Here is a 27,671-nt window from a genome sequence, read left to right as displayed (position 1 = left end):
CACCCTCTCTTTCTGAGCCTACTTTGACACTAATACAAATTGTTTTCTTCTCGGTTTCTGTTGCTTTCTCTATCCTTAAACATCAGTTGATGAGGAGATAGACTGTATAATTGGTCACCAAGATCCCAGGTCGCACAATAAAATTAGTATAATTTCACACTTCAAATAATTTGAGGCCCCATTCAGCTCTCTCTCACTCTCGAGAATATGACTTGTCACATTCCACTAATCCTAGAAAAAACATGTCTCTTACCAGCTCACCCACGTTAGAAGGTTACCTCAACTTGCATGCTTTCTTATTTTTGTCAATAATCCTTATGTAGAACCTAATCTAATCCCTTTTGGAAATCCATAATAAACAACATCTTCCGACACTCCGATATTCTCCTCAAAAGATTCAATTATCAGTCAGTCGGAAATGCTCTACCCTTATTAGATCCATTCCAGCTCTCTGGTCAATTCATAACTGTCACATTATGGACCAAAAACTAAAATTAGTAGCAAGGGGCATCTGGAAAATGTCCACAGAATTGAAGGATTGCATTTCAGTAAATCAAGTTCTTTTAGAAGAAATAAAATGTTTAATTATATCACCCATCATTCTCCAGTCCGAAGCATACAGGAAAATCTACCTTGACAAAATTGCATTTTAGAAGCACACAATAAATGCAGGATTGACGAGAAGTCATTATCTTCTATAAAATGTGTTTAATTGTATTTGTCGATCAAAGATGTGTGTTACAACAACTTACATTTATATCATGCTTGTGGGAAATGTCCAAAGTCGCTTCACAAAAGGGTAACCAGAGAAATATCGACACAGTCAAAGAAGGGGTGACTAAAAGCTTGATTGAAGAGGTCAGTTGAAAACATAGTGTTAATCGAGAAACAAGGGAACGAAAGGAAGAAAAGGTTACGGAAGGGAATTCTGGAGATTCACCTATAAGGCTGAAGGTACAGCTGCCGAAAGAGGGAAGAAGGGAGTGGTGGAATGCACAAGAGCTCAGTAGATTGCTCAAAGGATGGTGGTGCTGGAGAAAGTTACAAAGGAAGATCAGGGTGAGACCACTTACATATTTGAACACAAGGATGCAAGTTTTCAATTGGATGCACGAGGGAACCAAGAGGAAACGTTATGACCAAGCACAGGGATTGGGTGGATTATTCCTGGTTTGAGACGGACTGCAGGCAGAAACATTTTGGATTATCTGACGTTTACGGTGGTGGATGGAAGATAGATCTGGCCAACAGAGCATTGAAGCACATCTGGCCAACAGAGCATTGGAGCACTGGAGGTGATGCTGGCATGGATGGGGGAATTCAACAGCAGACGGGCTGAGGCTAGGCCAAAGGTGGATGAGGGCAACGGTGAAAGTCAAATGTTAGTGATAATAAAAGAGAATATGGCATTGGAAGTTTAGATGGGGCAGCACGGTTGTATTGTGGATAGCACAATCGCTTCACAGCTCCAGAGTCCCAGGTTCGATTCCGGCTTGGGTCACTGTCTGTGCGGAGTCTGCACATCCTCCCCGTGTGTGCGTGGGTTTCCTCCGGGTGCTCCGGTTTCCTCCCACAGTCCAAAGATGTGCAAGTTAGGTGGATTGGACATGATAAATTGCCCTTAATGTCCAAAATTGCCCTAAGAGTTGGGTGGGGTTACTGGGTTGTGGGGATAGGGTGGAGGTGTTAACCTTGGGTAGGGTGCTCTTTCCAGGAGCCGGTGCAGACTCGATGGGCCGAATGGCCTCCTTCTGCACTGTAAATTCTGTAATAGGGATTGGAGTTTTCAAAGCATCAGCCATGGCCACAGAGGGAGATGGAATTGAAGCCAACGGCTCAGAGTTTTTGGCAGGACCCCAAAGATGATTGCTTCAGTTCTCAGAATGTTTAACTGAACTAAACTGCTACTATTACAAGACTAAATACTAGTCAAGCAGGCCAACAGTACAAAGGCTGCTTGAGAGTACTGATGGAGTAGTAGTGCTGAGTGTTGCCATGACAATCCAATACAGTATCTGAAAACAAATCAACAATGTTGCGTCCATTTTATTGGCATAAAATGCACCCAATATATCTGGTGGCATGCAGTGCCCATTCTGAATTGGAAATGCATCATTCCTTGTATAGGTACAAGCAAACAGCTGTTAGACCCTTGACATGTGCAAAAAATTGGTCCTAAATATGTTTGATGTCTCCATAACCATTTTCCAACAACATCCCAACCAACAAGATGGCAGCAAGGAGAGCGGCCCCACGATTCATGGACGCCGACCTCAAGACCCTCCTGGACACCATGGAGAAGAGGCGGGTGACCCTGTATCCCGGCCTGAGAAGGAGGCTGCCAACCACCGCCGTTCGCCGTGCCTGGGCACAGGTGGCAGAGGCAGTAAGCCGCACCAGTAACACCGCCCGAACTGGCCTCCAATGCCGTAAAAAACGGACAACGTCTCAGGGCAGCCAGGGTGAATAGGCAGCACTGTGCCACTGGCACCAACCCCCATTCCTCACACCCGTAACCCTCCCCTCCCAACCCGGAGGACGGCCACCCTTCACCACATGCTGGCACCCATACCAGCCTCCATAGCTGGGTACACTGGCCACTGAGGACCATCAATTGTGGAGATGCAGCGCCTGAAAGGACCCCGTGGTGTAGAGGTTCAAGGCAACCGTCACCTTGATGGCCACTGGGATTGGGTATCCTCCACCATTCCCCCGCCAGCCAGGTGCACCATGATCTGGCAGATATGGTGCACTGTCCCCCTGCTCAGCCCAGTGTGCAACGACCATGCCCGGTCCGGTAGGTCCTCGAATGACAGGCGCTGCCGTTACACGAGACCTCATGCTGCACGTCGTTTGCACCCGTTCCACCTTCTTGGCCAGTTGGCAGCCGGCTCTCCATACTCAGCAGCTGCCTCCTGTTCAGCTGCGGCACGCTCCACTGCTGCAGCATCCTCCTCGAGCAGCTCCAGCTTGTACAGCCGCAGGGCATTTCCCACGGCTGCGGCGACCACCAGGAAGGCCATCATTGCTGTATTCCAATATCCAGGGCTGAACGGCCAACATATTAGCATGGTACATAACACAGTGCCCAACAGGTCCCACGGACAACATGGTGGCCTCAGTTGGCACTGCGGACCTTCTCCCCCAGTCCTCTCCTCACCCCAGGCCCTGTTGGTGTATGGAACCTTGGAGGCCCATCTGTGCTGCTGGGGGTACTGCCTGTCGGCGCTGCTCTTGCCAGTGGTACACTCCATGGCCCTCACCAGGCGCCCCCATAGGGGCTACTGTGGGCCATGTGATGCCCCGCTTGCGGGTGGCAGCCGGTTGGGGGGAGGTGGTATGGTGGAGGGTGGGATGCAGGCATGGTGGGGGCACCAATACGGCTAGTGTCACTCTGCAGAACCAGGGGCCAAGGTGGGTGGTCAGTGGGGTACGCAGCAAGTGGCTGCCTTGCAGGCCTTGGCATAGGCGGTCTGTGCCTGGACATTGCCCCAGTCCCTTGGGGGGTCACCCCAGCCACGTGGCCCATTCCCCTGTCATCAACCTCCCAGCCCTGGCAATGGCCTCCACCCCAGCCAGCTCTACCAGTGACAGGACAAACAGCCCAGTCACGCCTCTCCTTGTCCTACCTCCTCTGTCTCTCCCTCATCACCCCCGCAGCCACTTTTTGACGATTTTTAAATGCACAAGTGAACCTTGCCTTTGGAACTCATCCCAGAGAAGGCAGAGAATTGCGGAGGCTTCAGGTCAGGCTCACTAATGAGATGCCAAAGGCTTTTACTGTACGTCGGTTCTGGAATGCATTGAAGCCACTGTGGAGATGCCAGAGAATTGCGATTTGACATGAAACTGTTCCCTCCACGATTTCAGCATCGGAACCGATTCTTCGCCTAATCGCAGTTTCCCGACTCGGCCAACGGAGAATCCCACCATAGAATTTAGGCCAAAATGTGCATGGATTGGAAAGCAGCAACATTTTTTTTTAGAAAATTCATTCATGGGATGTGAGCAGAGCACGGCTGACTCGGCTAGCTCACTGTGCACTCTTCATTGGACCTGGGTTGATCCCCTGGCTTGGTGGTAATGATAGGGTGAGGGATATGCTGAGCGATGAGATTACAGATTGTGGCCGAGTCCAATTCTGCTGCTGCAAATGGCCACAATACCTCAGAGATGCAGGGCCAGGCAATGTGTTGCACCTGCAAGATGTGGAGCTGGAGAATCCCATTGTGGTTCCTCGTGACCATATCTGTAGCAAGCTTGAAGAAACATGGCCGGGATTCTCCCTTCTGGCGGGAGAACCGGTGGCAATCACTCCGACGTCAACTCCAGCCGGCGCCGAAGGGACGGCGCAAGTATGCACATGTGGCGAAGGGCCAACTTGATCTTGCGCACGCACGGAACCGCCAGCGTGGTTCCACGCATCCACAGGCCAGCCAGCGTATTTTGCCACATGCGCGGGGAGTTCTCATCTCTGCACCGGCCGTGGTGGAGCCCTTCAAGGGCCCCCACGGAACAAGCCCGCCTGCAGATTGGTGGGCCCCGATCGCGGGCCAGGGCAATGTCCCCCCCTGTGGGCCGCCTACGCATACTCACCTGCCAGGTCCTGCCGTGTGTGACCGGAATAACGCACGCCGACGGGACTGGACAAAAATAGACAACCACTCAGCCCATTGGGGCCCGGAGAATTGCCCGGGGGGCTGATGTCAACGGCCCCCGACCGGCGTGGCAGGAATCCCACCCCACCTGAAAAACAGTGCCGGAGAATACGGCAGTCGCCGTCGGGGCGGGATTCGCGCCGCCCCCCGGGGATTTTCTGACCCCCTGTGGCTCAGATGTGATGAGCTGGAGGCTCAGCTTCAGACACTGCAACACATCAGGAAGGGAGCGAGTTACCTGGATGCTTTGTTTCAGGAGGCAGTCACTGCCCCTTCGATTAACCACCTTGACTGTGAGTGAGGCAGGAAGAGGTATCCAGCAGGTAGGATTGTAGGAGTCTCAGCTCATGTCCTTGCCCAACAGGTTTGAGGTTCTTACTCCCTGTGTGGACCAGAGCAGGGACTGTAAGGAGGATGAGCAAACTGACCACAGCACCATGGTACAGAGAGCCATTGAACTTGGTGGGAGAAAAGAGAAATGTACTCATAATCAGGCATAGTATAGTTAGGGGCACAAGCACTGTTCTCTGTCCCAAAGACTGTGTTGCCTACCTGGTGCCAGGGTTTGGGACACAATAACAGTTGTTGTGATCCACGTAGGTACCAATGATATAGGTAGAACAAGGATAGAGGTTCCGCTTAGGGAATTGAGCAGCTAGGGTCTAAATTAAAAAGCAGAACCAAAGAGATAATAATCTCCGATCACTACCTGAGTCACGAGTGTTAGGAATTTGTGAAATTAATTAAGTTAACAGCGAATTTGAGATGAAAACATAATAATAGACAAGTGACAAGACTAACAGGCATCTACAGGAATAACAAGATTAGCAGGCATCTAGAGACATTGAGGTGCGAATGGCAATATCAGAAACCTTGTTTAGCAGAGATCAGTGGGGCTATACAAATGATAACTTCTGAAGGCAAGGAATTTGAGTGACGTAGACAGCCAAATCCACAGGGTGGAATATAAAAGAGACAGAACAGTATAACTGCTAGCAGCCTCACTGGGGAATTAGGCTAGTTCTCCATCCAACAGTCAGTCAGACCATCTATGATCCAAGCCATGGAGACCTGTTCCATCTAACATTTAGAGCCACGGCAGATTGCAGATATTCTCCTCCAAACGACAGTTTCATGCGTCTGGGAAGAGACATTTCCCAGACTTGGTCACCTAATGGTATTGTGTGGTAACGATTAACTGGAATTGACCTATAGCATTACTAATATTTGACGTTGCTTGAGAAAACGGGTGTCTCTATGACTTTAGAGAACGTGAGTATATTTGGGAGCAAGAGGTAAGTTCAGGTAAAACAATGTGTTTAGTAATTCATATACTTAAATGCCATGGTGTATATTAATCTTGTGTTTCTTTCTTTTACTTTAATAAATATTCTTTATTAATTGTTTGCACAATGATTGGTCTAGTTTTTCACTTGGTTGTGCCTTGTTCCTCACATTATTCCAAGCAAATCTGCACCACTAGGAACCAGTGTTTCAAGTTATCCGTCGGGATTTTGCAACACTCTCGCAGGTTACATCAGCAGAGTTCTGAACAAAATTGGGTGCTCTTGGCCAGGATTTTAGAAAGCATAATTCCTTTTGTATGTAGGGGATTTGTGACTTTTTAAAAATAACAAGAGTGAGGGACATGTGAAACTAAATGAGAATGTGTTATTTAAAATGGGGAGATTGCAAAGATGGCTCTTGGTCTAGCCCAGGCCGATTTGAAAGTAGACAATATCACCTTGGCAAATTTGAAAAGTGTAAGCAAAGCTAAATTGATAGAATTGGAATTAGGATTATCTACAGGGGCCAAGAAAGCTGCAGTAATTGAAAGCATCGCAACCCATTTAAACATACAAGCGTTGTCAGACAGACACAGTACTTTGAGAAGTGGAGAAACTGAATTCCCCAAAATTCAATTACAAAGAGAAACAGAAATGAGAAATTAGTAATGCAAGAAAATGTGAGCTTTCCAAAGGGAAGTGGAAATGCAGAAGTTAGCAATGGCAGAAAGAGAAAAGTATAAAGCGAGAGAACATCAAAATAAAATGCAGCGAATTGCAGTCTGGATAACAGAGATGAACGAGGAAGAAAGTAGTTCTAAACATGAACCTAGTGAGGAGATATTTAGATTTATACATGCACTTCCAAAATTTGATGAAAGGGACACGGAGGCATTTTTTAATGCTTTTGAGAAAATAGCTAAACAGATGAAATGGTCACAAGATATTTGGACGTCGCTCTAACAAAATAAACTTGTAGATAGTGCAAGTGAAGTCCATGTGTCTTTCTCAGAGGAAAGGTCTGAGGAATACAGGTTGGTGAAGTGAGCTACATTGAGTGCTTATGATTAGTACCCGAGGCTTACAGACAAATGTTTTGAATTATAAGAGAATAGTTTGTTCAGACATGTATTGAATTTGAAAGGGTTAAACAAAATAATTTTGTTAGGTGGGTGACAGCAATAGAAGAAATCTATGAGGCCCTTGGAGAGGTAATTCTGGAAGAATTTGAAGACTTGTTTCCAACAACGATAAGGAATCATGTGGAATAAACAGTTAAAGCTGCAAGACATGCAGCTGAGCTTGTTGTCGGTCAAAACCTTTCTTTTGACATCTGTTTAAATAGGAGAAGGACAGAAAATGGGAAGGTGCGAGAAAGGACAGTCAAGCAAGAGAGACTAGATGAAAAGGCCAAGGAAACTTCGCCTCAAAATAAAAAAGATACTGCTGAAGAGATAAGAGACATTAGAAAGTTGGATGCTTTCATTGCAATAAACTGGGCCACGCCAATGGTGGGAGGGTGAAGGGGGTATAAAGGAGCTTCATAAAAGGTTGGGGTGTTAAGGGGTGGTCCTGAAAAGGAAGACCCTCAACGACCCCATAGCAGGGTGTGCTCACTTTGGGGGGGGGGGGGAAGGGAAGAGAGGGGTGCCCATGTCTGTGGGGGGGGGGGTGCCATTGTCCATGGGTTGAGCGTGTGGGGGACCCTCAAGCTCACTTAGAGATTGGGGCACACTTTCAAAATGGCACTCTAATTTCTGAGGAGCTGGTCTCGCTGGCAGGTTTTGCTCTCCACTCATGAAAACATTTGTCAGTGTGGGCTAGACCAAGGAGAAACTCCCCAAAGCCCAAAGTATGACTAACAGTGCATAACGGGCAGGATCCAGTCTCGCACAGTTAAGGGAGTTTAAAAACTCATTTAACAGTGCTGCCACTAGATCAAACGACCACTGGCATCAATTGCCCTCACCAAAGTACCCCAGCAGGATGCAATTTAGCACTGATCCCCACAGATGGGGACCAGGTGGAATGGCACCTGGGGGGGGGGGTCTCCCAGGAGGCCCCAGGGTGGTAGGCCACCAGTCAGGGTGGCACCCTGGCACTGCGGGTGTCACCCAGGCACCTTGGCACTGCCAGCCTGGCACCCTGGTAGTGCAACACAGTTGCCACAGGGTGCTGAGGTGACACTGCCAGGTTAGCAGGGGTACTGCAATGCTAGCAGGGTGGCACTGCCAGGGTGCCCAGCTGGCATTCTGCTCACAGCAGGGATGGGGCCCGTGTTGCCCTGCCCATATGAGGTTGGGGTTGGAGGTGAACCCCAGAGGACCCCCTCTATAGGTGAGTTGTGGCATGGGGGGGGGGGAGGGTCGAGAGATTGGGATGCCATTTAAAAATGGCGCCCTGAACTGTTCTGCTTGCCGGAGCTCCTCAATGCAGGAAATACAACTGAGTGCAGTCTCAGAGGGGCGCTTCCCATCGGGGCTCGACAAAGAAGAAGTGTTGTTAAATAGCTTATAGCGCCAGGAATGACCCCAGAACGGTCTCTGTTTCTTTTTAGTTAAATCACACCCTAAATGCAGGTGAATACCAGTGTGGATCTCACCCAAAAAACAGGCGGGAAACATCCCACAAAACTCTCCCAAAACAGCACTTTTATTTGGGGGGAAATCACACCCATAGTTTATGTTAGTCTTTTGTCGTGTGTTTCTTTCTTTTACTTTAATAAATATTCTTTATTAATTATTTACACAATGAGTGGTCTTGTTCCTCATTTAAATTGTAAATGGTTCCTGACATTATTCCAAACAAATATTCACCTCGGGAACTAGTGTTTCAAGTTAGCCTTTGGGGTTTTGAGATACTCTTGCAGGTAACATCACCAAGGTTCTGAACAAGTTAATTGGCACAGGGTCAATAAGATTAAAGAGTTAAATTTGTGGCTCAGAGATTGGTGTGGGGCAAATGGGTTTGAATTATTGGAACATTGGCACCAAAAGGAAGGGGCAAAATGTGTGAACATCCTGTTGCACCAAGGAATCATACAGAGTAGGGAAATCTGATCATGGAACAAACTTGTATCTGAATGCACAAAGAATTTGGAATAAAATCACTGAGTTAACAAATAAGTATGATTGAGTGCTGATTGCTGAGATATGGTTACAAGTGGGGCCAGATCTGGGAGTTTAACATCCAACTGTACTCATTATTTCAGAAGGATAGGCAGGAAGGAAAAGGAGGTAGCGTATCTTTGTTAATAATGGAAGACATCAGTGCTGTAGTCAGAATCATAGAATCATAACATTTACAGTACAGAAGAAGGCCATTCGGCCGATCGAGTCTGCACCAGCTCTTAGAAAGAGTACCTTACCCAAGCCCACGCCTCCACCCTATCCCCGTAACCCAGTAACCCCATCTAGCCCAAGGGCAATTTAGCATGGCCAATCCACCTAACCTGCACACCTTTGGACTGTGGGAAGAAACCGGAGCACCTGGAGGAGACCCACACAGACATGGGGAGAACGTGCAGACTCCGCACAGAGTGACCCAAGCTGGGAATCGAACCTGAAACCCTGGAGCTGTGAAGCAACTGTGCTAACCACTGTGCTGCCATGCTGCCTACTGTAGAAATGATATAGGCACTGGAGATTATGGTGCAGAATCAGCCTTGGTAGAATTAAGAAATAGCAATGGGTTGAAGTCCCTGATGAGGTGCCCAAATTGTAGTTCCGTAGTCGGGCACAGTATACACCAGGAAATACTGACGGCTTGTAAGAAAATTACAACAATAATCATGGGTAATTTTAATATGCATATAGACTGGGTTAATTAAATTGGCGAGGGCAACTTTGAGGGAGAGTTCATTGAATGTATCAAGAGATTGTTTCGTGGAGCAACATGTTGTGGAACCAACCAGGGAGCAGGTTATTCTGGATTTGGTTTGTCTAATGAGGGGTGATTAATTAATGACCAAATGGATAAGGATCTTCTGGGGAAGAGTGATCATAGCATGCTAGAATTTCAAATTCAATTTGAGGGCGAGAAACAGGGGTTCCACACTCGCGATCTAGAGTTAAACAAAGGTAATCACACAGGCATGAGGACAGATTTGCCCTGAGTGGACTGGGCAAAAAGACTAAAAAGGTCAGACAGTTGAGCAATGGCAGATGTCCAAGGAGATATTCAATACCTCCCCACTAAAATGTATTCCAGAAAGGAAGAAAAATTCTCAGTGGGGGGGTGGGGGGACAACAACGACAAAACACCCATGACTAAGAAAGGAGGTTAAAGATAACATAAGGACAAAAACTAAAGCATAACATATTGCAAAGGCCAGCAGCAGGCTGGAAGTTTGGGAAACTTTTAAAGATCAACAAAGGGTTACTAAAAAAGTAACAAAATGAGCAAAGGTAAATTATGAAAGAAAAGTGGCTCAAAATATAAAAAGGACAGTAAAAGCTCCTATAATTATATAAAACGGAAGTGAGTAGCTAAAGTGAATGTTGGTCACTTGGAAGATGAGACTGGGGAGTAAACAGTGGGGAACACAGAAATGGCAGAGACACTAAATCAGTATTTTGCCTCAGTTTGTGCGGTAGAGGACACTAGTACCATCCCAATAGTAACAGGTAAAGCAGAGGTAATAGAGTGAGAACAGTCATCATCAAATGGAAAAAGTACTGAGCAAACTATTGGGATTGAAGGCAGAAAAGTCCACAGGGCCTAATAGCCTACATCCTTGGGTGTTCAAGGAAGTGGCAGTGGAGATTCATTGGTTAGAATATTCCAAACTTCCCTGGATGCGGGAAAGGTTCCAGTGGATTGCATAATGCTAGTAACACTCTTATTCAAAAAGGGAGGGAGGCAGAAAGTAGGAAACCATAGACCAGTTTGTTTAATATCTGTCATTGGGAAATTGTTAGAATCAATTATTAAGGAAGTAATAACAGGACAGTTGGAAAGTCAAAACGCAAACCATCAGAGTCAATGTAGTTTTACAAAGGGCAAATCGTAAATTGATTAATTTGCTAGAGTTCTTCAAAGCTGTGCCAAGCAAATTCCAGAAGGAATTTGATCAGGTTTCACAAGGTAAGATCACATGAGGTTAGGGATAATTTATTAGCTTGGACAGAGGACTGGGTAACCAACAGAAAACAGAGAGTCGGGATGAAAGAATCTCTTTCTGGTTGGCAAGATGTAACTAGTGGGGTGCCACAGGATTCGTTCCCCAGACACCAACAATTTACAATCTATACTAATGACTTAGATGCAAGAATAGAAGGTACTAAAGCCAAATTTGTAGATGACACTAAAATAGGTGCGATAGTAAGTTGCAATAAAGAAATAAGAAATTTACAAATGGACATGGATAGGTTAGGTGAGTGGGCCAAAATTTGACAAATGTAGTTTAACATGGATAAATGTGAGGTTATCCATTTTGGTCAGAAAAATAAAAAGACAACTTATTCAGAGTGCTTCGGTGTGGCGGGATCTGGGTGTCCTCATGCATGAATCGCAGAAAAGTAGTATGCGATACAGCAGGTAATAAGGAAGGCAAATGGAATTTGGGGAATTGTTGCTAAAGGGATGGAGTATAAAGTAGGAAGGTGTTGCTGCAACTAGATAATGCATTAGTGAGACTGCACCTGGAATATTGCGTATAGATTTTGTCTCCTTGCTGGAGGAGGGTGTAGTTGTTTTGGAACCAGTTAAGGAGGTTCACTAGATGATTCCAGAGATGAGGGGTTTGTGTTATGAAGAGAGAGTGAGCAGTTTAGGCCTATACTCTCTCAAGTTAGAAGAATAAGAGGAGATCTAATTGAGTTGCACCAGATGAGAAAGGGGATTACCAAAGGAGATGTAGAGAGGATGTTTCCTCTTGTGGGGCAATCTAGAACAAGAGGTCATGATTTTAGGATATGGAGCAGCAGATTTAAAACAGAGATGACGAGAAATTACTTCTCTTAAAGGGTGGTGAATCTGAGGAATTTATAATAATAATAATAATAATATGATAGTCTTTTTTGTCACAAGTAGGCTTACATTAACCCTGTGATTAAGTTACTGTAAAAAGCCCCTAGTCGTCACATTCCGGCGCCTCATTGGGTACACAGAGGGAGAATTCAGAGTGTCCAAATTACCTAACAGCGCATCTTTCGGGACTTGTGGGAGGAAACTGGAGCACCCGGAGGAAACCCACGCAGACATGGGGAGAACGTGCAGACACAGGCAGTGACCCAACCTGGGAATCAAACCTGGGACCCTGGAGATGTGAAGGAACAGTGCTAACCACTGCGTTACCATGGTGCCCCACAATCCCAGAGTGTGTTGGATGCCAGGCCATTAAGTAAATTTGAGGAGAAGGACAAATTTTTAATTGGTAAAGGATTGAAGGGATATGGAGAATGGGCATAAATGTGGAGTTGAGACCGGGGCGAGATGAGCCATGATCATATTGAATGGTGGAGCGGGCTCGGGTGTGCTGAATTTCCTAATCCTGATCCTAGTTTTTATGTTATGTTCTTGTGACCTCATGGGAGTCCAGAATCGATGTTGAGGACTCCCAGGGCAACTCCCTTCCGACTGTATACCGCTGTGCTGCCACCTCTGCTGGGTCTGTCCTGTCGGTGAGACAGGACATACTCAGGGAGGGTGAGAGTAGTGTCTGGGATGTTAGCTGTGAGGTATGTTACCGTGAGTATGACTATGTCAGACTGTTCCTCAGCTATTCTATAGATCAGCTCTCCCATTTTTACACACCACCACCCCCCCCCCCCCACCTTAGTAAAGAAGACTTTGCAGGGTCAACCGGTCTGAGTTTGCCATTTCTGGTGCTGGGTGGTCTGTCCGGTTTCATTCATGTGGAAGAGAGAAGGGGGGAGGGTGGTAGGAGGTGGGGTGTAGCTTGCATGGATGGGTGGTTAGTATTGGAGACTTGGATGACAGCAGTTTTGCATTTGCATTGTCTATTGTTGCAAATAAAAAGAAAGCTTTGGGAACACACCTGTTACTAGTGATTGCCATCTTGACATCTGCACGGGATGAAAACACAATGAAAGACAATCTCATCTGGGGACTGTAAAAAAAAAAGAGACACTGGGTTAAAATATTATCTCACATTTCCAGTTGTGCAACAGAAATCATTCTTCCTCAAAGCCACTCCTCTGACTTGCCGTCTTCATTTCAATAATGAAAGATTACTGAGTGAGCATTCCCCCTTACTTCCCCCATAGAAACATGTCAGAGACACTTAATGCACCACAAGATTACCTGACGAATCGCTTGACCAGTGCTTCCACAAAACCATAGATCTCGCCCCAGTTGTTAGCAACACTCCCAGATCTGTAAAATAAAAGGGTGTTCAGTCAAAAAAAGTCCAAGCAAAGGAAAGCGTGTTCAGCTCAGGCCATCTGCGTTACTTCATAACTAATAGTTTATTTCAAAGCAGAGTGATCAATTTGCCTGTCACGATGAATACCATGCTCAGTCTCTCACACACGCACACCATCCAGCAATGTTCACACTTGATTTCAGTGCAAGTTCACTTCTGTCACTTACAGGAGCAGATATTAAAGGTGTGGGCAGATCTCTAAGTCTGCCCTAATTAATTCTTTTTCACATTTATTTCAGATTTCCAGCAACCGCAGCATTTTTGCTTTACTATCACTGCACTGGTTCTTACTTGTCAAGTACGACGTAAAGATCAAACGCTCCATGGCACGATTTCTCTTCACTTTGTACAGACCCCGGTCCCGTCAAGATCAGAAAGGCTGACACAAAGAAGACGAAACTCCGGATGCCGGGGCAGATTCTGTGATAAACAGCAACAGTCCTCCACGGCCTCATTATCCTTTAATTGAACTAAGTTGCAGAGCTCCAGAGGACCGACAAGAGCAGGGGGACAAGGAGCAGAAAGCTCCTGCCGACGTTCGAACCACTGGATTCACAAAAAAAATTTTTAAAAAGCGACCTCCCCACAGCAGGCAGCTTGAAGGGGAAAAAAAAACAAGGCGATTGGATAAAAGTGCACGTTACAGCAGTGCGCGAGGTCGCTTGCTCACAAAGTCGTCCAGTTCATGCTTCAACTTCCCAAAAGGAAGGAGGCGCTTGGCCAAGGGGGCGGGAACTGCACTAACATCAATCGTCCAACCCAGATTCGAGCATTGGTTTGCACAAAAACATGAGGCAGCAGATCAAACGGAACTTGCATTAAGTTCATACTGCTTGGTGGGGGGTGGGATCTGCAACTGGGTGTGTCCCAAACTCTCGTCAGTGAGACAGCTGGTGCACTGAGTGAGGGAAAAGAGGATGTTGCTGCATAATGACAGATGGGACTGCTGTTTTGAAAGAGTGGCGTGATATCACTTCCTGTGCTCAGGATAACATTAACATTGATATTAATCACTGTTTTGGTTCTGTTGTAAATTTCCTGTGCTGTTGACGTCGGGGAGTTATGGGGAAAAAATTGAGCCCATAAGACCTAGAAGTGTGAATATAATATTCACGTCTACACTAAGATCAGACTAGGTACTGGTAGGGTGTATTTATTGATCGTTCTGATTGTATTTTTCCAAATGAATCCAAAAAACACTTGCATTTATATAGCACCTCTCAGAACCACATAATGTCTCTACAGCCAATGAAATACTTTTGAAGCAAAGATGCTGTTGTAATTGTGGAGAACGCACTCGCCAATTTGTGCACAGCAAGCTTGCATTTACTGTTAAAGATCAGTTTATTTTATGAACCTTGATTGATGGATAAATATTGGCCAGGATACCAGCTTTAGGATCTTGTACATCCAACTGAAAGCAGACAGTGCCTTGGTTTAATGTCTCATCTGAAAGAGCCAACATTTATAGAATTATAGAATTTACAGTGCAGAAGGAGGCCATTCAGCCCATCAAGTCTGCACCAGCTCCCCACAAAGCAGCATGGACGGAATCATCGCGCTCCTGAAAGAGTTTGGAGCCTTCTCGGGCTACAAACTCAACATGAGCAAAAGTGAGATCTTCCCAGTACACCCGCAAGCGGGGGGGGGGGGGCAGCACTAAAGGGGCTGCCGTTCAATCAAGCCCGACATAAATTCCGCTACCTGGGGATCCAAATAGCCCATGACTGGAAAGGGATCCACAAATGGAACCTCACCAGCCTGACGGAGGAAGTTAAAAAGGACCTGCAAAGATGGAACACACTCCCGCTCTCCCTCGCGGGGAGAGTTCAGACGATCAAAATGAACGTACTGCCCAGGTTCCTCTTCCTGTTTAGATCCATTCCGATCTACATCCCCAAGGCCTTTTTCAAAGCGCTGGACAAACTCATCATGGCGTTCGTATGGGGGGGTAAAAATGCTAGGATCCCAAAGAAGGTCTTACAAAAAACAAAAACCAGGGGAGGGCTAGCCCTCCCGAATCTACAATTCTACCACTGGGCAGCAACAGCCGAGCGAGTAAGGGGATGGATCCAGGAGCCAGAAGCTGAGTGGGTGCGTGCGGAGGAGGCCTCCTGCATGGGAACCTCCCTCCGGGCCCTCGCCACGGCAGCACTCCCATCCCCACCCAAAAAACACTCCAGCAGCCCAGTGGTGACAGCCACCCTCCAATCCTGGAACCAACTGCGGCAGCAACTTGGCCTGACCAAAATGTCGAACAGGGCTCCCATCTGCAACAACCATAGGTTCACACCAGCACTGACTGACGCCACCTTCAAAAGGTGGAGGCAGGACGGGGGGACACTGACAGTCGGGGACCTATACACGGACGACAGGATCGCAACACTGGACGAACTGACAGAGAAATTTCAGCTAGCTGGGGGGAACGAGCTACGGTACCTGCAGCTCAAAAACTTCCTACGAAAGGAGACAAGGACGTACCCACAACCGCCACGACAGACACTACTGGAAGACCTACTGGACGCAAGTATCCTAGAGAAAGGGAACTGTAGTGACATGTATGACCGACTGGTAGATAGGGACGACACCGTACTGGACGCAACAAGAAGGAAATGGGAGGACGACCTGGGGATGGAGATAGGGTGGGGACTCTGGAGCGAAGCACTGCATAGGGTCAACTCCACCTCCACGTGCGCAAGGCTCAGCCTGACGCAACTAAAAGTGGTACATAGAGCCCACTTAACAAGAACCCGTATGAGTAGGTTCTTCCCGGAGGTGGAAGACAGATGTGAACGGTGCCAAAGAGGCCCGGCCAACCACGCCCACATGTTCTGGTCTTGCCCCAGACTCGTGGAGTACTGGACAGCCTTCTTCGAGGTTATGTCCAAAGTGGTGGGAGTGAGGGTGGAGCCATGCCCGATAGTGGCGGTCTTCGGGGTTTCAGAACAGCCAGATCTATTCCTGGGGAGGAGGGCGGACGCCCTTGCCTTTGCCTCCCTGATCGCCCGCCGTAGAATCCTGTTTGGCTGGCGGTCAGCAGCACCGCCCAGAGCTGCGGACTGGCTGTCCGACCTCTCGGAATCTCTCCAAATGGAGAAAATCAAATTTGCCATCCGAGGGTCGGACGACGGCTTCCACAGAACGTGGGAGCCATTCATGCAACTGTTCCGGGACCTATTTGTGGCCAATGTACAAGAGGAAGAATAGTCGGGGGAAGGTAGCGGGAGGGGGGGGGGGGCTACAGGTTCGGTACGGGAGTTCGATGGCTAGCTAAGGCCCAAAACCAAACTAAATAAACATGTTGAGGGGGGGGGGGGGGGGGGGGGGCGGGCGCAGTTACTACTACGAAGATGCTTACCTGTAAATATGTATGTTAATTTTTGCGTGTTTGTTTGTTTTTTTTGTTTTTTTTTCTCTCCTAACAATTTGTAATTTGTTCAATATAAAATATGAAAACTGAATAAAAACATTTATAAAAAAAAAGTCTGCACCAGCTCCTGGAAAGAGCACGCTACCCAAGGTCAACATCTCCACCCTATCCCCATAACCCAGTAACCCCACCCAAAACTAAGTGCAATTTTGGCCACTAAGCACAATTTTATCAGGGCCAATCCACCTAACCTGTACATCTTTGGACTGTGGGAGGAAACCGGAGCACCCGGAGGAAACCCACGCACACACGGGATGTGTAGTCTCCACACAGACAGTGACCCAAGCTGGAATCAAACCTGGGACCCTGGAGCTGTGAAGCAATTGTGCTATCCACAATGCTACCGTGCTTCCTCCCTATAATGGGGAGTAAAGTCACCATAGTCCCAGATGACTATAGGATACTTTTCCCTTGGAGGAGGAGAGCTGATTGGTGGTGATTTAACCCGAGGATCAGCACATCTCAGGCAAGGGGCAAGTTTGAGGGCCGTTGATAACCTCAGCCCGTACACAAATTGAACCCATGTTGTTGGCCTCGTTCTTTATCACAAACCAGTTGTCCAACCAACTGAGCTACACCAGCTCTCTCTCTACTGTATAAGAATAGCAGCCTAGATTCTTTGGTACTGAAGTCTCTCGAGTGGGATTTGAACCTACAACCTTACAACTGAGCCATAGTTGACATTCATTATACAGCACATAATGATTTGGATGGGTGGTAACTAAACTTTGGGAGAATAGTTGGTGTGCAATTTTCAGTCCAAGGGGCAAACTTTTCCATCCTCGTTCGTGGCCGGGATTTTCCTGTGCCGCTGAAAGCGAATGGAGTTTTAGCTGGAATGACAAATCTTCTGTTTTCATTCACAACCGGCCCCGCCACAGACAAGACTAGAGAATCCCTCCCATAATCCCCGTATGCTCAGTTAAAAATGACAAGTTAAGTTCATCATATGAATCCTAAAGAGTAGACAGCCTTTAATTCCAGTGTCTTTTCCTGCAGCTATTGACAATTAGTCAATGAGATGGAATGAGTCACACTCCACAGTAAATACGAGGAGAAGTAAAACAGAAAATGCTGCAAACACTCAGCATCTCAGGCAGTATCTGTTGCTCTCTCCACAGAACCACTGAAGCTGAGCATTTCAAACATTTTCTGTCTTTAATAGCTCTGTTATGACAATAGCTGATGTGAAGCTTGCAAAATAAGCTCTTAATGTAAGATTAGGTGGGGTTACTTGGTTGTGGGGATAGGGTCGGGTCATGAGCCTAGATAGGGTACTCTTTCCAAGGGTCGTTGCAGACTCGATGGGCTGAATGGCCTCCTTCTGCACTGTAGAGATTCTATAAAGACAATAGCACATAGACTGGACAAACCACATTTGTAGTAATAGGACACTTTCTTGGGATGTATACAAGTTCATTCCCTAGATCAGTATGTTGAGAAACCAACTTGGGAACAGGCTAATTGGGATCTAGTATTGTACAATGAGAAAGGGTTAATTAATAACCTTGTAGCTAGCAAGGGGGCCTCTGGGGAAGAGTGACCATAATATGGTACAATTTTACATTGAGTTTAAAAGCGATTTAGTTCAGTTCAGAGTTGGGAGTCTTAAATTTAAAGAAACCCAAACCATGTAGGTATGAGGGGAGAGTTGGCTAACGTAGATTGGGAAACAACATTAAAAGGTATGCTAGCAGATAAGCAATGGCTTACATTTCATGAATTAATATATAATTTGTAAGAACAGTACATTTGTTCAAGGCACAAATACCAACAAAATGTGGTCCAGCCATTGCTAACAAGAGGAATTAAAGGTAGCAGTGAATCAATGAAAGAGGCTTATAATGTTGTCCAAAAAGTAGTAAGCTTGAGAATTGGGGGTATTTTGGAATTCAACAAAGGAGGACCAAGAAATTGATAAGGAAAAAGGGAAAGAAAATATGTGACTTACCTGTCATAATATCCACTCATGTATATCATGAGATGCAGGCAGGCAGTGATTGACACAGGATAACCAATGAACACACACAACATAGAACAACCAATCACCAGACAGGACACCACCACTATAAAGCCCACAGGGCATTAAGGCTCTCTCTCTCTCACAGGACACAGCTAGGGAGATAGTCGCACTGCACAGGCCAATGAACATCATCACCATGTGATAGAGAGCTAGTCTGGTCAAGTCAGTAGGAGGTTATCAGTTAGGTTAATAGAGTGTCAACACACAGTAGATTATGTACAGCAATCAAAAGGTTCAATAAAACAGTGTTGGACCATCTCCTGTGTCGGAAGCCTGTTTTTTGTTGTACTGCATCCAGTTGCAGTCGATGTTGGACCAACACAGATAACACATCATTATCTAACAGGAGACATAAAAAAAATTATAAGCATTCCCATAGGTACGCAAATAGGAAATATTAGTAAAAGTAAATGTGGGTCCATGAGAGACAAAGACAGGTGGAATTATAATGAGGAATTAAGGAAATGGCAGGAACATTACACAAATCCTTTATGGTATCTGTCTTCACGATAGAAAACACAAACAACATTCTACAAATATTGGGGAACCGGGCGTCCAGCGGGAATGAGGAACTTTTAAAAATTGCGATAAGTAAAGAAATAGTACTGCCGAAATTAATGGGGCTAAGTGACGACAAATCTTCTGGACCTGATGACTTGTATCCGAGAATATTAAAAGAGGAGCTCAAATCTAAGAATTCCTTAGATTTGAGAACCGTTTCAAAAGATTGGAACATAGCAAACAATACCCACCTATATAAGAAATTAGGAAGAGCACAGAGGAGGAGTTTTAGATCAATTAGTCTGAGATCTCTCCCCATCCCCAGGGCAAGGCCTCCTTGCATCCAGCTCCGAAGCCCTCGACAGAAGGCCTAAGGAATATGCTGCCTTGCACAGGTCTTATCTAACCTGAGCCAGAAGGTCAGGTGAGAAAGGACCTGAAGAATCTGAAGGTATCAAAGTGGGAAAGGAGTGCCAATTCAACTCTGATTGCCATGGGCATGGGGCGGGGGGTGGGGGGGTGGGTGGCGTAGGGGACCCTCAAGTGGATTGGGCTTGGTCGGGATGCTGAAGCGTTCCAGGTCGGAGGTTGCCCTTGGGTTATAGGGGAGTGGGGGGATTGAGGGTCTTTTCGCTTGCAACTCCCGCACTGCCAGTCTTTCTTCTTGCAGAGTTGAGGTGTTCACTCACTGAGGTCCCGTCTCCAACTGCCAACAAATTCAGCTAAAATTTAAACTTTAAAGCATTTTCTATACTTACAAGGGCCTCCAGTTGCTCAGCAACCCCTGCCTAGTTCTATTTATTCTTCATGCCATAACCATCGCGAAGCAGAATAGAACCACAGTTAGAATTAAAACCAACCGCCATACACCCAAATGCCTTTGTTCAGCATGAAACTCACTACAGGTTTTACGCTTCCTTATACCTTATTTCTAATGTTTGCCAATGCAAATATAAATCCTTTACAGCTACTTTTGTTTTTCTAACACAGGACACTCCCATTCCCTCACTTCTGTACCTGCCCAAGGGCCAGCCCACTTCCCAATTCACCCATAAAGGACTCTCCTACCCCCACACCCTCAGGAGACCCTGCCAATCCAATATGTAGTGAAAACAATCCAAGCAACCAAGTTAAGAGCCCTTCCGATCAGTAAAATGCCTCAGAAGTTTTCAGTCATGATGCAATAGAAAACATAACCACACTCTGAGGCACCAAAGTTATGCCTTCCTTTGTCAGAATATCGGCCTTAGAAAAGTAGCTACAAGGAGAATTAGTACTTTTCGAACAATTGCAAGTAGATAACCAAATGATCTTAAAGCACTGAACAAAAGTTTAAAAAATATTTTAAAATCTTCTTGTTAATGAAGGATCAACCCCCGAACCACTCTCAGAGTATGAAAGGCTTCCCAGGTGTTACACAGTTTCACCTCACATAGGTAAAGTACAATTCCAATAGAAAAGTGTGATAGTGATCAACTTTAATTATTACCATTCCTCTTGTTGCATTAATGTTAACTCAAGGTTAAGCGTTGAGCTAACACAGTTTAAATAACGGTTGGCACAATGAAAGCTGGTATGTAAACAAAACTAGTCTTGAAAGAAAATGCCTTGGAGGGAAAGTTTACACAACCATTAAATCAAAGTGAACTGGCGTTTACCCAATAACTGAGGCAGAAAGAAGTAGAATTAAGGTCACAATTAGCCAAAAATGAACCTTAGCATTTTCTTCTGACAATATGGTCACAGGAGAGGCAGAAACTAATTGAGCAGGGATCAGAATGTAAAAATAATCTACAGGTATAAACAGGAACTCAATTTGAGCTGGATTAAAGTGAGACTAACAGGCTGAAGTTAACAAAAGAGCATAATGAAATGTTAGCATTAAGATTTCAAAAACGCAAAGAGCTGGATGGAATCCAAGTTAATTTACAAAAAAACTTTAGAATTGGAGCAAAGGGGATTCCAAAGAAAAGCAGCAGAATGATGTGATTAAAACTGTTGCAGTGCTGCAGAAGTTTACAATGACAAGAACATATATTTATACAGCAATTTTAATATAAGGGAACAACTATGGCACTTCACAAGATCATTGTAAAGCAGTGATACACCCAGCTTCATGTGAGAACAGAGGGCCAAAAATGTGGTCAAAGAGGTAGGTTTTATCATAGAATCCTTATAATGTACAAGTCTGTAGCGGCCCTTGAAAAGAGCACATTACTTAAGCTCATGCTTCCACCTAATTCTACTTAACCTTTTGGACACTAAGGGGCAATTTATCATGGCTAATCCACCTAACCTGCACATCTTTGGACTGTGGGAGGAAACAGGAGCATCCGGAAGAAACCCACGCAGACACAGGGAGAAAGTGCAAACTCCACACAGACAGTCACCTGAGGCCGGAATTGAACCCGGGTTCCTGGAGCTGTGAGGAAACAGTGCTAGCCACTGTGCCACTGTGCCGCCCTAATTTTAAGGAGCATGTTTGATGTACCATCAATTGGACTCGAGTCGTGAAGAAGTTCCATATATCAGGCTTTAATCAACTAGTTGTGTGCCCGGCAGTCGACTTACAGAGAAAGACCGACTGCCGGGTCCTACGGCTTCTTATACCCCGTCTCGTAGGTGGGCCTACTTGCCTCTCGGCCAATGGGTGAGCAGTCACATGACTAGCCTCAACCAATCAGCAGAGAGGCACATGACTGACCTGAGCCAATGGGCAGCGAGTGCTCTGCACCAATGGCAGATAGGTACCATAAACCGCCTAGTTATACCACCACATTCACCCCTTGTGGAGAAAGAAGCCGGGGGTGGGGCATGAGTAAGATGGGGGGGGCTGTTGGACTGGTGGTATGACTAGAGAGAAAGAGGTGTACCGAGGTAAATGGCGGCTCCCCACTGGCTCGCGACGACTGTGCAACTTGTACATTGGAACTCTGAATGACACAAGGAGTCCGATAAAAGTCCAGTGGAACATCAGATCGATGCAATCAGTCTGTCGGGTGCCTTCGAATTTCTGCTGGACCGTCGCAGCGGTGCCGGTGACGTCGGGCTGGTGGCCGTCCTTGACTCCGGGAGCGGCAGTCGTGATCCTGTGTCCATACCCCTGGTCGGTGCTAGCGAAGCTCTGGCCGGGGGAGGGGGTTCCTGTGCGCTGGGTTGCGGGGGCGCCGGGGGGGGGGGGGGGGGTGGGACTGGGCGGAGGGTGTTGATGTGGGGGGTTGGGGCCGCACGCCGGCGGGTGCCAGGTCTCGAAGGGAGACCGTGTCCTGCCGACCTCGGGATACTCCACGTACTGCGGGTTAGCGTGGAGTAACTGGACTCGTTCCACCAACGGGTCGGACATGTGCACCCGCACATGCTTCCGGAGCAAGATGGGCCTGGGTGTGGCCATCCAAGTCGGGAGTGGGGATCCGGAGGACGACTTCCTAGGGAAAACAAGAAGACGTTCATGAGACGTTTGGTTTGTGGCAATGCAGAGGAGAGACCGAATTGAATGGAGGGCGTCCGGGATGACCACTTGCCAGTGGGAGATAGGGAGATCTCTGGACCGTAGGGCCAGTAGGACGGTCTTCCAGACTGTGCCATTCTCCGCTTGACCTGCCTGTTACCCCGAGGGTTATAACTGGTCGTCCTGCTAGAGGATATGCCTCTGCTGAGCAGGAATTGACTCAGTTCGTCACTCATAAACGAGGACCCCCGGTCGCTGTGGATGTACGTGGGTAACCGAACAGGGAGAAAATGGAGAGGAGGGCCTTGATGACGGTTGTCATGGTCATGTCGGGGCAGGGGATGGCGAAAGGGAAGCGGGAGTACTCGTCAATCACACTTAAGACGTAGGTGTTGCGGTTGTTGGAGGGGAGGGGACCCTTGAAGTCCATACTAAGACGTTCAAAGGGGCGGGACCCCTTTACCAGATGCACTTGCTCGGGGCAGTAGAAGTGCAGTTTGCACTCTGCGCAAATATGGCAATCCCTGGTCACTGTCCTGACCTCCTCAATGGAGTAGGGCAGGTTGCGGGTCTTGATAAAGTGATAGAAGCGGGCTACCCCTGGATGACAGAGGTCCGTGTGGAGGGTGCGGAGGCGGTCAATCTGTGCACTGGCGCAGGTACCGCGGGACAGGGCATCAGGAGGCTCGTTGAGCTTCCCAGGACGATACAAGATATCGTAGTTGTACGTAGACAACTCGATCCGCCATCGCAAGATCTTATCGTTCTTGATCTTGCCCCTCTGTGCATTATCGAACATGAAGGCCACTGACCGTTGGTCTGTGAGGAGGGTGAACCTCCTGCCGGCTAGATAGTGCCTCCAGTATCGCACAGCTTCAACTATGGCCTATGCCTCCTTTTCCACCGAGGAATGGTGGAGTTCAGAAGCGTAGAGGGTCCGGGAGAAGAAGGCCACGGGTCTGCCCGCTTGGTTGAGGGTGGCCGCCAGAGCTACGTCAGACACGTCGCTCTTGACCTGGAATGGGAGGGACCATAAGACCATAAAACCATAAGACATAGGAGTGGAAGTTAGGCCATTCGGCCCATCGAGTCCACTCCACCATTCAATCATGGTTGATTTCAACTCCATTTACCCGCTCTCTCCCCATAGCCCTTAATTCCTCGAGAAATCAAGAATTTATCAATTTCTGTCTTAAAGACACTCAATGTCCCGGCCTCCAGCGCCCTCTGTGGCAATGAATTCCACAGACCTACCACTCTCTGGCTGAAGAAATTTCTCCTCATCTCTGTTCTAAAGTGACTCCCTTTTATTCTAAGGCTGTGCCCCCGCGTCCTAGTCTCCCCTGCTAATGGAAACAACTTCCCTACGTCCATCCTATCCAAGCCATTCATTATCTTGTACGTTTCTATTAGATCTCCCCTCAACCTCCTAAACTCCAATGAATATAATCCCACGATCCTCAGACGTTCATCGTATGTTAGGCCTACCATTCCTGGGATCATCCGTGTGAATCTCCGCTGGACCCGCTCCAGTGCCAGTATGTCCTTCCTGAGGTATGGGGCCCAAAATTGCTCACAGTATTCTAAATGGGGCCTAACTAGTGCTTTATAAAGCCTCAGAAGTACATCCCTGCTTTTATATTCCAAGCCTCTTGAGATAAATGACAACATTACATTTGCTTTCTTAATTACAGACTCAACCTGTAAGTTTACCTTTAGAGAATCCTGGACTAGGACTCCCAAGTCCCTTTGCACTTTAGCATTATGAATTTTGGCACCGTTTAGAAAATAGTCCATGCCTCTATTCTTTTTTCCAAAGTGCAAGACCTCGCACTTGCCCACGTTGAATTTCATCAGCCACTTCTTGGACCATTCTCCTAAACTGTCTAAATCTTTCTGCAGCCTCCCCACCTCCTCAATACTACCTGCCCCTCCACCTATCTTTGTATCATCGGCAAACTTGGCCAGAATGCCCCCAGTCCCGTCATCTAGATCGTTAATATATAAAGAGAACAGCTGTGGCCCCAACACTGAACCCTGCGGGACACCACTTGTCACCGGTTGCCATTCCGAAAAAGAACCTTTTATCCCAACTCTCTGCCTTCTGTCTGACAGCCAATCGTCAATCCATGTTAGTACCTTGCCTCGAATACCATGGGCCCTTATTTTACTCAGCAGTCTCCCGTGAGGCACCTTGTCAAAGGCCTTTTGGAAGTCAAGATAGATAACATCCATTGGCTCTCCTTGGTCTAACCTATTTGTTATCTCTTCAAAGAACTCTAACAGGTTTGTCAGGCACGACCTCCCCTTACTAAATCCATGCTGACTTGTCCTAATCCGACCCTGCACTTCCAAGAATTTAGAAATCTCATCCTTAACGATGGATTCTAGAATTTTGCCAACAACCGAGGTTAGGCTAATTGGCCTATAATTTTCCATCTTTTTTCTTGTTCCCTTCTTGAACAGGGGGGTTACAACAGCGATTTTCCAATCCTCTGGGACTTTCCCTGATTCCAGTGACTTTTGAAAGATCATAACTAACACCTCCACTATTTCTTCAGCTATCTCCTTTAGAACTCTAGGATGTAGCCCATCTGGGCCCGGAGATTTATCAATTTTCAGACCTTTTAGTTTCTCTAGCACCTTCTCCTTTGTGATGGCAACCATATTCAACTCTGCCCCCTGACTTTCCTGAATTGTTGGGATATTACTCATGTCTTCTACTGTGAAGACTGACACAAAGTACTTATTAAGTTCCTCAGCTATTTCCTTGTCTCCCATCATTAGATTACCAGCGGCCCAATGTCTACTTTTGCCTCCCGTTTGTTTTTAATGTATTTAAAGAAACTTTTACTATCATTCCTAATGTTACTGGCTAGCCTACCTTCATATTTGATCCTCTCCTTCCTTATTTCTCTCTTTGTTATCCTCTGTTTGTTTTTGTAGCCTTCCCAATCTTCTGACTTCCCACTACTCTTTGCCACATTATAGGCTCTCTCTTTTGCCTTGATGCATTCCCTGACTTCCTTTGTCAGCCATGGCTGCCTAATCCTCCCTCTGATAACCTTTCTTTTCTTTGGGATGAACCTCTGCACTGTGTCCTCAATTACTCCCAGAAACTCCTGCCATTGCTGTTCTACTGTCTTTCCCACTAGGCTCTGCTTCCAGTCGATTTTCGTCAGTTCCTCCCTCATGCGCCTGTAATTACCTTTATTTAACTGTAAAACCTTTACATCTGATTCTACCTTCTTTCTTTCAAATTGCAGACTGAATTCTACCATATTATGATCACTGCTTCCTAAGTGTTCCCTTACTTTAAGGCCTTTTATCAATTCTGGCTCATTACATAACACTAAGTCCAGAATAGCCTGTTCCCTCGTGGGCTCCATCACAAGCTGTTCCAAAAAGCCATCCTGTAAACATTCAATGAATTCCCTTTCCTTGGGTCCACTGGCAACATTATTTACCCAGTCCACCTGCATATTGAAGTCCCCCATGATCACTGTGACCTTGCCTTTCTGACATGCCCTTTCTATTTCGTGGTGCATTTTGTGCCCCTGGTCCTGACCACTGTCAGAAGGCCTGTACATAACTCCCATTATGGTTTTTTTGCCTTTGTGGTTCCTCAACTCTACCCACACAGACTCCACATCGTCTGACCCTATGTCGTTTAGTGCTATTGATTTAATTTCATTTCTAATTAACAAGGCAACCCCGCCCCCTCTACCCACCTCTCTGTCTTTTCGATAGGTTGTAAATCCCTGGATGTTTAACTGCCAGTCCTGAACCCCCTGCAACCACGTCTCTGTGATGCCTACCACATCATACCTGCCAGTCACAATCTGGGCCACAAGCTCATCTACCTTGTTCCGTACACTGCGGACATTTAAATATAGCACCTTTAATTCCCTATTGACTGTCCCTTTTTGTTTTCTTAGTGTGGTGGACCTTGGTTTACTGAGCCTTTCCATACACTGTGTCATATTTTGTGAGATGGGGACTATCGTAACCTCTCCTGAGCTCTGTCTTTTCGTGATTTTTTGTAATCCTAAGCAGCTACGCTTCCCACTGATTCATTCACCTCTTGGTTCCCTTGGTTCCCTGACTTTCCCTTCCCCCCCCAATCTCTAGTTTAAAGTCCTATTGACCACCCTATTTACTCTTTTCGCCAGGACTCGTCGATAGCACGCATCGTGGCCTTCACGATATCCGCTTTAATACGGCTAAAGGCCTGGCGGGCCTCCATCAACAGTCGAAAAGTGTTGGATTGGATATTGGATGAGGGGGCGGGCTTTGTCGTCGTAGTTCGGGACCCACTGGGCGTAATAAGAGAAGAAGCCCAGACAGCATTTAAGGGATTTGAGGGAGTTGGGGAGAGGGAGTTTCATCAGGGGGCGCATGCATTCGGGATCGGGGCCTATCACTCCGTTACGCACTATGTAGCCGAGGATGGCGAGACGGTCGGTGCGAAACACGCACTTACCCTTATTATATGTGAGGTTAAGGAGTTTTGCGGTAAGGAGGAATTTTTGGAGGTTGATGTCATGGTCCTGCTGGTCGTGGCCGCAGATGGTGACGTTATCAAGATACGGGAAGGTCGCCCGTAAACCGTATTGGTCAACCATTCGGTCCATCTCCCGTTGGAAGACCGAGACCCCATTTGTGACACCGAATGGAACCCTTAGAAAGTGATAGAGGCGTCCATCTGCCTCGAACGCGGTGTACTTGCGGTCACTCACGCGGATGGGGAGCTGGTGATAGGCGGACTTAAGGTCCACCGTGGAGAAGAATTTGTACTTCGCGATCCTGTTAACCATTTCGGAAATACGAGGGAGAGGGTACGCGTCCAGCTGCGTAAACCTGTTGATGGTCTGACTGTAGTCAATGACAATTCGGTTTTTCTCCTCAGTCCGAACTACCAGCACTTGGGCTCGCCAG

At 46.8% G+C, this 27,671-nt stretch overlaps 1 protein-coding gene across 1 annotated transcript in view; it reads right to left on the bottom strand.

Moving 5' to 3' along the window:
* The window catches only part of antxr2a (ANTXR cell adhesion molecule 2a), a 281,083-nt gene extending 266,918 nt beyond the window's left edge, over nt 1-14,165 (bottom strand). Inside the window, exons 1-3 of the mRNA XM_038791794.1 lie at nt 13,623-14,165; nt 13,211-13,282; nt 12,945-13,016 (exon numbers count right to left, since the gene is read on the bottom strand). Coding sequence (XP_038647722.1) covers nt 12,945-13,016; nt 13,211-13,282; nt 13,623-13,786 — 308 coding nt within the window. The 5' untranslated portion in view covers nt 13,787-14,165. The remainder of the gene's footprint in view (nt 1-12,944; nt 13,017-13,210; nt 13,283-13,622) is intronic.
* Between the last annotated feature and the right edge of the window lie 13,506 nt (nt 14,166-27,671).

Source organism: Scyliorhinus canicula, chromosome 3 (genome assembly GCF_902713615.1).
Source record: "Scyliorhinus canicula chromosome 3, sScyCan1.1, whole genome shotgun sequence".
In the NCBI taxonomy this organism is placed as follows: domain Eukaryota; kingdom Metazoa; phylum Chordata; class Chondrichthyes; order Carcharhiniformes; family Scyliorhinidae; genus Scyliorhinus; species Scyliorhinus canicula.
The sequence above is the reverse complement of the archived record's forward strand: the minus strand, read 5'-3'. Positions and strand labels throughout refer to the sequence as shown.